At 47.8% G+C, this 9,509-nt stretch overlaps 2 protein-coding genes across 2 annotated transcripts; one reads left to right on the top strand and one right to left on the bottom strand.

The window, feature by feature from the left end:
• The first annotated feature begins 227 nt into the window (after positions 1–227).
• DDX27 (DEAD-box helicase 27) lies at positions 228–6,595 on the top strand. The gene is made up of 21 exons (XM_082293069.1): positions 228–338; positions 424–558; positions 661–720; positions 988–1,138; positions 1,508–1,554; positions 1,712–1,798; positions 2,546–2,651; positions 2,735–2,908; positions 3,220–3,370; positions 3,520–3,619; positions 3,729–3,870; positions 3,945–4,098; positions 4,213–4,294; positions 4,370–4,547; positions 4,685–4,791; positions 4,967–5,072; positions 5,174–5,268; positions 5,388–5,514; positions 5,740–5,821; positions 6,016–6,090; positions 6,380–6,595. The coding sequence occupies exons 1-21, from the start codon at positions 243–245 to the stop codon at positions 6,393–6,395; spliced, it is 2,271 nt and encodes a 756-aa protein (XP_082149195.1). The 5' UTR covers positions 228–242; the 3' UTR covers positions 6,396–6,595.
• Positions 6,596–7,037: 442 nt separating this feature from the next.
• Positions 7,038–9,478, bottom strand: SNRPB (small nuclear ribonucleoprotein polypeptides B and B1). The gene is made up of 7 exons (XM_082293015.1): positions 9,345–9,478; positions 9,087–9,238; positions 8,614–8,725; positions 8,210–8,362; positions 7,713–7,851; positions 7,425–7,550; positions 7,038–7,208 (listed from the first exon to the last, which is right to left on the bottom strand). Exons 1-7 carry the CDS (start codon positions 9,345–9,347, stop codon positions 7,171–7,173), a joined length of 723 nt encoding a protein of 240 aa, XP_082149141.1. The 5' UTR covers positions 9,348–9,478; the 3' UTR covers positions 7,038–7,170.
• Positions 9,479–9,509: the final 31 nt, after the last annotated feature.

Consider the following 9,509-nt stretch of genomic DNA (forward strand, 5'->3'; position numbering starts at 1 on the left):
GTCCGGCTTCCACGGGAAGGGAAAGCGGAGTAGGGAATCGCAAAAGATGAGAAACACACCCAGCCACCACCTATCCGGCCCTGGCACGGCTGGTTTCGGTTACCTTTCCCGGCACTGCGGGGCGGGGGCAGCCGCGGCTCTGCCCACCCACCCGGGCCCGGCCCCTAGCTCGGCCCGGCCCCCGGCCCGGCCCCCGGCCCTGCCCAGCGCACGCGTGTCCCGCGGGGTTCCGGGTCACAGCCATGGCCACGCTGGAGAGCCTCGGCCTGGTGGGCACCATCGCCGAGGGGGACGTGGTGCCCGTGGATTCCGAATCTGGCGACTCCGAGGATGAGGAGGTGGGGCCGGGCCGGCGCGGGAGCCGCGGGTCGGGGCGGTGCGGCGGGGCCGGGCCGCGGTCCTTGCTCACGGGTGTTACCGCAGGAGCTGCGCCGGCCGCCGGGCCCCAGGCGGCGGGGACCCTCCCGCGGGGTCTTCAGCGCCGAGTTCGTGTTCGGGGAGGCGGAGGCTGGCGGGGAGGACGCCTGGACGGCGGCGCTGCGGCAGCTCCGCGGCAAGGTGAGGCCTGAGGCCGGAATGGAGCTGCGGCGCCAGAGGCCACAGCACGCACTGCTCTCCTGGGCTCCTCTTATGGCTTCCCTGTTGTGATTTTCTGCCTAGAAAGCAGCTACGACGCTGGATGAGAAGATTGAGAAAGTGAGACAGAAAAGGAAGCTCCAGGTCAGGGTCTTTCTCATTGCTGAAAAGACTGGTATGTGTTTGGCCATTCCCTCAGCCACAGTGCTCTGGCTGCAGCTCATCACTTCAGCTGGGTTTGCTGCCACATGTGATGTGTTGCTGAATGGATAAGGTTGCAGAATTATTGATTATTAAAGTTATGCAAAATCATGGTTTTGTGAATGGGCTCATAGTAAACACAGGCTCACGAAGGATTGAAGTTTCTTTTTCATCCTTTCTTTTTAAAACATTTTTATAATTTCTTTTTAGGAAAAGGAAGCTAAACAAGCAAAAGTGAAGGATGAAGATGCGGAGGCTGAAGATGATCAAACCAAAAAGGAGTGTGAGGATTGCAGTAGGGATGAAGAAGATGTGGAGTCTGAGTATTCACTGGATGATGAAAGTATCTTCGCAAAAGCAGGTATCAGCAGTACACACAGAGATGGTCAAGAATCTGACATAGTGTTGGCTCACTGGAGAAGAGTCTGTAGTGAAGCCTTGCTGAGAGTGGGCAAGAATCTTTTATATTTTGTTTGCCTTCTGCAACATTCCTTCTGATTTTAATCAAGCTTATTTTGAATGGTAGCCATAACAGAACTCATCCCTGAAGAAGGATATTTACTTGGCAGTTTTACTCCATTCCATGCCTCTACTTGTTTCTGAGGCTTCTCCCTCAATATCTCAGTTGAGAGCAAAAAGAATGAGGTTACAAGGTTAGGACAGTTCACAGCATCTTGTTATGGGTTTAGCTGTGCTTGTCAATTCCTGTCACATTTCTCTTTCTCTGCAGACAAGGTCAAAGTGAAGGAAAAGAGGAGATCAAAAAAGGGAGAAGTGGTAAGTGTTAAAAACTAGTCAAATTTCTCCAGCATTTCTTGTGGAGGAATTCGCTTTGGTTAACAAATGGTAGCTCAAAAACCAGCCCAGAGCCCTTTGATAACAAGTTGTGTTGCTGCTTGTGTTGTTCCAGTTTTGTTGTTATTCCTGTTTCTAGGAACCAGAGAGCTTTTTTGAAGATGCCTCTCAATATGATGATAACTTGTCATTCCAGGACATGAATCTTTCACGACCTTTGCTAAAGGTATTTACCTGGTTGATTTATTACATGTTACTCTGAAAAATGTTGAACAGCCTCCCTACCACCAATTAGAACAGTCAAATTCCTCTTTGCTTTGCAACCTCTCTGACAAGGAAATAATTTGGAAGCTAGTGCGATAGTCCTTTAGGAGCTGTTATTACGGATTAATGGAAACTGTTCTTTGATTGTGTCAAAGATTGAATGTATCGACACCATTTTGAGTGGGACTTGTCACAGCATGGTTAAGATTGTAAGGGACCTTGGAGGTCATCTTGTCCAACCCCTGCTCAAACAGGGCCCCCTAGAGCTGCTGCCCAGGAATGTGTCCAGATGGCTTTGAATATCTCCAAGAATGGAGACTGCAACCTCTCTGGGCCCCCTGTGCTGGTGCTTGGTCACCATTGAGGTGACAAAGCGGTTCCTGGTGTTTAGAAGGAACCTAAACACATATATTACTGTATTTCAGTCTGTGCCCATTGCATCTGTCTCTCTCTCCATCCTCTTTCCACCCTCCCATCAGGCATTTATTGACATTGACAAGTTTGCTCCTGAGCCTTCTCCAGGCTGAACAGTCCCAGCTCTGTCAGCCTTTCCCCATATGTGAGGTGCTCCCAAGCCCTTCATAATCTTCACAGCCCTTTGTTGGTCTCTCTCCAGTATGTCCATGTCTCTTGTACTCAGGAGCTGGACACAGTACTCGTGGTGTGGCCATACCAGAGACAGAGTTTAATTGCTCTCTCTCCTTTGTAGGCAATCACAGCTCTTGGCTTCAAGCAACCAACCCCAATTCAGAAGGCTTGTATCCCAGTGGGTCTTCTGGGAAAGGATATTTGTGCTTGTGCTGCCACTGGGACAGGTAGGGGATTGAACAGGGCACTCTAGAAACAGAGTATTAGCTATTCACAATAATTGGTAACCCTTCTTAATTTTTTATTTCAGGTAAAACAGCTGCCTTCATCTTGCCTGTCCTCGAGCGCCTGATTTACAAACCTCGTCAAGCTCCAATAACACGTGTACTGGTTCTGGTGCCAACACGAGAACTGGGTATTCAGGTGCACTCTGTCACAAAACAGCTGGCACAGTTCAGCAGTGTCACAACTTGCCTGGCAGTAGGTGAGTGTTAAGTAATTTATGTGAACTGTACAGCTCACTGTAAACCACTATATGGAACTGGGAATTCTGTGTTGTAAAACTGGAGGCTGTATGGTTATTATGCTTCTAGTAGACATGTTGTGGTTTAAAATCTTGCTTTCCAATGTTGTGCTGTTCTTGTTTACTGGTTTTTGAGAAAGAAAATATGGGGTCATTTCTGGTTTTGGATGTTGTTTAATCTGAGGTGCTTCCCATTCCTCAGACAATATGCATCCATGTACTCTGCTGCAGTGTGCTCGGAGGGTCAGCAGTCTGTGTTCCCTCTCTTTCAGGTGGCTTGGATGTGAAGACTCAGGAAGCTGCTCTGCGCTCGGGGCCAGACATTCTTATTGCCACTCCTGGGCGACTGATTGATCATCTCCACAACTGCCCTTCTTTCCACCTGAGCAGTGTTGAGGTGCTGATTTTGGATGAAGCAGACAGGTAGGGTAAGCAGGACAGCAGTGAAAAACATGGCAGTTTTCTACCTTCCTTTCCCCAGGCTATCAGGCTGTCCTTGTCCAGCCTTATGTAATGTTTCTTGGCTAGGCCCAGGTGAAGCTGCCTTACCTTGCTGTTTTTCTCCCATGTAGGATGCTGGATGAATACTTTGAGGAACAGATGAAGGAAATAATCAGGTTGTGTTCCCACCACCGTCAGACAATGCTTTTCTCTGCCACAATGACTGAGGAGGTAAGACAAGCTGCTGAGAAGCATATTGAGGCAGGAAGTTGAATAGGAGTTTGTCAGGTCTGTTACCAGAAATCATGTGGACTTCTTTTTTCTTAACCTGTTTTTGTAGGTGAAAGATTTGGCTTCCGTTTCCCTGAAAAATCCTGTCCGAATTTTTGTGAACAGCAACACAGATGTTGCGCCTTTCCTGCGGCAGGAATTTATCCGGATCAGACCCAACCGGGAGGGGGACCGGGAGGCCATTGTAACAGGTCAGTGATAAGCTAAGGCAAGCTGGAATCAGTGAGTGACTTTGGAGCAGGCTTCTGAGAGGACTTTCTTTCAGCTCTGCTGACACGAACGTTCCAAGATCACGTGATGCTTTTCACCCAGACCAAGAAGCAAGCTCACCGCATGCACATCCTGCTCGGACTGATGGGCCTGCGGGTTGGGGAGCTTCATGGGAACCTCTCTCAGACACAGCGGTTGGAATCACTCAGGTATTAGCAGGCTTAGTTGGCAAGCCTAGCTTGAAAAGAAATTCCAAGCTGGAAGTTTTAGGACGGAAGTAGATAGCTGCATTCACTGCTAATGCATTTGCTTTCTCTGCTCAGGCGCTTTAAGGATGAGCAGATTGATATCCTGGTAGCTACAGATGTGGCTGCACGTGGACTTGATATTGAAGGTGTTAAAACAGTGAGTATTTGAAATACTGAGCTTTTTAATGAGGCCTTTCATGTTGTTTCCCTATTAACACTGTTTCTGTCACAGGTAATCAATTTTACCATGCCTAACACCATCAAACACTATGTCCACCGTGTGGGTCGGACAGCCAGGGCAGGCAAGGCTGGTCGTTCAGTTTCACTTGTGGGGGAGGAAGAGCGCAAGATGCTGAAGGAGATTGTCAAGACTGCTAAAACAGCAGTGAAAGCCAGAATCCTCCCCCAAGGTATGTGCTTCACTAAGGTAAAGAGCTGGAGAGAGTACACAGGGAATATCATGGTACAGAGGGACACTAAAAGGTGCTGAAAAACAAGATGAGCTTTGCATGAACTGCCTCTGACGTTCACATGGTATTGTTTTCAGATGTCATATTGAAATTTCGGGAGAAGATCGAGAATCTAGAGAAAGATATCTATGCAGTTCTGTGCTTGGAGCGTGAGGAACGTGAGATGCAGCAGTCAGAGGCCCAGGTAAGCAATTTTTTAAATATCTGGTGTGATATAGTCCATTCTGAGGTCACCCTAAGTGTACTTAACTTGCTTACTTTAGAAAGGGAAAAGAATCTCTCAGTTCCTGCTTGGGAACTGTTGAGAGAGGAGTATTTTTTAGCCACCATGAGCTCACATCTTGCCTGAATTACCACAGATCAACAAGGCAAAGAAGCAGCTGGAGACAGGAAAAAAAGAGACTGGGAGTGAGGGTGTGGAGCGGAGCTGGTTCCAGACCCGTGAGGAGAGGAAGAAAGAGAAATGTGAGTCGTGACGCTGTTGCCATGTTAAATTCTATAGCTGCAGCTGGCCTCTGCTCTGTGCTTTAAGAGGTTCTTTATTCTGTTTTTCTTTCTCTTTCCAGTGGCTAAAGCCCTGCAGGAATTTGACCTAGCATTACGAGGGAAAAAGAAAAGGAAGAAATTTGTACAGGACACACAGAAAAAAGCCCAAATGACAGTGAGTTCATTTGTGGACAAGCGGGACCCTGGGTGGACTATCATATCATATCATATCATATCATATCCTATCATAGCAAAGCTTCACATCACTGCAACTTGTATTTTAACACCTTTCAGCCTGAGGAAAGATCACAGTTTGAAATCTTGAAATCTCAAATGTATGCTGAGCGGCTGGCAAAGAGGAATCGCCGAACAAAGAGAGCCAGAGCCTTGCCAGAAGAGGAACCAGCAGCAGCACCAGCAGGTAGAGGCTTTTGTTTTACTTTATGTCACTTACTTTGCTAGAAATAGTTAAATTAGTTTGTACAGAGGGGGGCACTGATCTTTGAAGGAATGGCCACAAGTGCTGGCCAAGGGTCTATGGTTGTAGTCATTTGCCTCATGCTTAGGCTAATTGTTGTGTTCAGGAGTACTGTGATGATGCTGTGGCCTTCCATTTACAACAAATGTTCTGACTATTGTTGGTTAGGTCCCAAGAAGAAGAAACTGTCTGTGTTTGACGAAGAGCTGACCAACACGAGCAGGAAGGCTCTGAAGCAGTACCGTGCCGGGTAAGGTCTTAGCAGGTCTACGTTAGTGCAGACTGTAGTAGATGAGAATTTGCTTGCATCTCTCTACTTCCTCAGGGCTACTTTGACTGATAGCGGGGAAAAAAAGTGGGCAGGGTTCTTTTGAGAAGTACGTGTCCTACTGCTGTCATTCTGTGACTTGTCTGCCCTCTCCTCCCTCCCCTCTCTCTCAAAAGCCCATCATTTGAAGATCGAAAACGCCTAGGTATTGCCCAGCGCAGAAAAGGAGGAAACTTCAAATCCAAGTCCAGGTATAGTTCCCTTTACTTTCTTGTTCAAGTTTTGGGGCTTTTTTTCTGCTTTCTTCTTCTTCCTCGTCTTGTGTTTGTTTAAAGGCCCTTGCTAAAAGGTTTGTTGGTTCTGCAGTACCCACTTATGGCAGGTCTGATGCAGGGGGTAATCAAGGATAGTGCCTTTAACAGCACATTCCTAGGGTCCTACTTGGGAGACCATTTTGCCTAGAAAATGCTCCGTGCTGCTCCTCATCTGTCACTGAGAGCTGGGCTGATGGAATGTCATTTCAATTATCTTCTCTTTCAGGTACAAGAGAAAGTAAGAACTGTTGGCAATTACCGAACAGGTAATTTCAGACACACTGTACAGGTCCTCAGTTTTTTGTACTGCAAGGAGGTAACTTCAGTAAAATTGAAGTTTTTCTTCAGATTCTGGAATAACTTTGGGATGTTTGTCAATGCCTGGTTGTAGACTGAAAACATCTGTAGCAGCCCATGTAATAAAGGATTATTTTTCTTTTAAGAGGTTTTACTCTGTTTTATGGATAGCTGGAACAACTAAAAGGTGGCACATACATTGGCAAAAACTGGACAATGCTTTGTTCATATACTTACGTGATCTCAAATAATTAATAGAGCTGAAAAGGATTTTTGTGGTCCATAACCTATTTCTGTAATAGGAAAAAAAGGTTTTTCAAATTACCTGTCACAAAGATGGTTTCTTTAATTTTTTCCCATCTCTGCTCTCCCTACCTGTTTTTTTTTCCCATCACCCTTGCTCAATTTCATTGTTATGCCTTAATAAGTAACACAGGCCAACTGTTCATTTCTGAGCTGTCCATACAAATTAAGCATTTTTCTTCAAACCTGCTTTTCTGGGATGACCCAAGTGCAGCATTAAAAAGTAATGCCTATACTCCTGACATAAACAGACCAGCACAACAGTGACTCCAAGTACTAGGTTTTCCAACTTTATTAAAAAGGGCAGACATTACTAGCAGTAGATATAAAATATACATAACAAAGGTTAGACAGGTGGTACTGCTCAGTATCCCCTTCCTTGGTCTTCTCCCAGTTCAGAGGTACATTACAGAATTCTCACGGCCTCGGGGGGCGCATGCCAGGTGGAGGGGGTCCTGGGAATAAAGGAAAGAGTTGAAGAGAAAAGCAGCAGCAAGACTAAAAAAAAAAATACATCTTCCCCATGCTCAAAGTAGCCATAGCACCCCTTTTTAGCACCAAAGCATTTATGACAACTAGCAGAGCTCGGGAGAGAGTTGAATGCATCACCCTTCAAACATTACATTATGGCTTCTTAGAGCTCCTAGGCAGTTGGGATAACCTCTGCTCACCTCTCATTCCTGGGGGTGGTGGCCTCATGCCTGGGGGGGGCATTCCCATTGGAGCACCTCGGCCAGGTGGCATTCCCATGGGTGGGCCCATTGGTGGTCTCATGCCTGGAGGAGGTCCCATCATTCCTTAAGCCAGAGAAAAACAAGCACGTAAATCCAGCTGAATATTCAAGCACTAGCTGGGTATCAGGATATCTTCCATAACACCAGATTTTCAACAGACTCAGGTAATTACCACTTTATCACCAATTTTGCAACAAAACATGAGCTCTACAAAGTAATTCCTACCTGGAGGAGGGGCTCCTCTGCTCATGGGTGGGGGAGGACCCCCACGCCCTGGTGTGTATTGAGTTGGGGCTCCTGCTATGCTGGCAGTGGCTGCTGCAGCAGCAGCTGCAACTGTTCCACGACCCTGGGGTGTCATCACCTGTAGACAAAATAAACAGGCTCAGGAAAACAGCACCTGCTTTATAAAAATAACTAAAAAATAACACTGAAATTCCCCTTCAAAAAATTACATGTCTTCTCTTAACTTACTACATAATGCTACAACCTATAACACAAATCAATGGATACCACTTGAATTACATGTGAGAATCTGCACTTTTCAAGCCTCTTCTTCTGGCATATAGGACAGTACCTAGGGAGATCTAGTCCCAAAAAAAGCTTCACTAGGCTCAAACTTTGTGGTAACAGAAACTAAGATTATAATTCTTCCACTACACCAATTTCTCACATCTCATTGGTGGCAAAAAATAAAAGCCATATAGGTCACAGTATCTCACCTGTTGGGATGGTCCTCCCACTCCTCTGACAGGGCCAGCTAATCCTGCTGGAGCCTGTGGCATGGGAGCACCAGCTGGTACTCCCCTCCCTGCTGCTCTCCCAACGCCAGGTCCTCCAGCAGCTCCAGCAAGGGGTACCCGGGCAATTCCAGTCTGAAAACAGAGCCCCCCAAAAGAAAGATTTATCACAAGTCCTCATATCCTGGAGATGCCCACACCCGTCCTTTGTCCAGTTAAATGTCCAAGCCCATAAAGGAATTAGAGCTTCCTGCAGTGAAGTTTGTTGGACCTAGTCACAAGAGCATCTGGAAGTCTACTACAATACAACAGTAGCATTCCCCTGAAAAGAAGAAAATTCATTAGATTTCCCTTCCCCTTTTCCTTAGCTCTGTGCTCATTCTTACATCTTTTGGAGGTGGTCCTTCAACCGTCATGGACACCAGGTTTTCCCCTCGAAGCAACACAAGACCAAGGACTCGTTTCTCTTCCCGCTCTGGCTGTTTTGAATTTTTAGGTCTGTGAGAAAAAACATTGTGAAGCATAAGAAAAAACCAGAATGAATGAATGCTGCTCTTTGAGCTTACAAATATACGATTAGGCTGCTTCTCCAGAGAGGAGTACATTTTTATATGCCTCAAACTAAGTACATAGAGAAATCTAAACTGCTACAACTAGCATCACATATGTTGGTTATTAGAAAAGAACTGAAACAAAGGGCCCCTTAAGCCTTGGTAGTTTGAGGATTTGACAAACGAGACTAAACCCATGACTGTTTCTGCGGGAGCCGGCAGCACACGATGCCCCATCGGTGTCCCGGCTCTCGCCCCGAGGCCCCCCTCGCTGGGGAGCCAGGCTGGGGGCACCCCGCACCGCTCACTTGATCTTGCGGAACTCGTCGCAGTCACAGAGGATGAGGTTCATGTGCTTATCGAAGGCCTTGAACGTGCCGATGAAGACGCGCCCATCCTGCAGGATGCACCGCATGCGGTAGTCGATGTGCTGCAGCATCTTGCTGCTCTTCCCCACCGTCTGCAAGAGAGCGCCGCGTTACCCGCGGGCCGGCCCGGAGCGGGGCTCACTGCACCGCGGGCTCCCGCACTGCGGGCCCCCCGCCCCACGGACCCGCCCGACTCACCATGGTTGCGGCTTTCCGTACTCGCCCCGCCGCCGCCGCTGCTGCTCCCGCCGCGCTGCCTCGCTCCCTCCACCCCGCCGGCCCCGGCGGAAGCTGCTACGCGCGACCGCGGCGATTTCCGCCCGCGCTGCGCGGGCCCCGCCCGTTCCGGCGCGCCGCGGACGC

Source organism: Coloeus monedula (assembly GCF_965178545.1).
Source record: "Coloeus monedula genome assembly, chromosome: 17".
Lineage (NCBI taxonomy): Eukaryota > Metazoa > Chordata > Aves > Passeriformes > Corvidae > Coloeus > Coloeus monedula.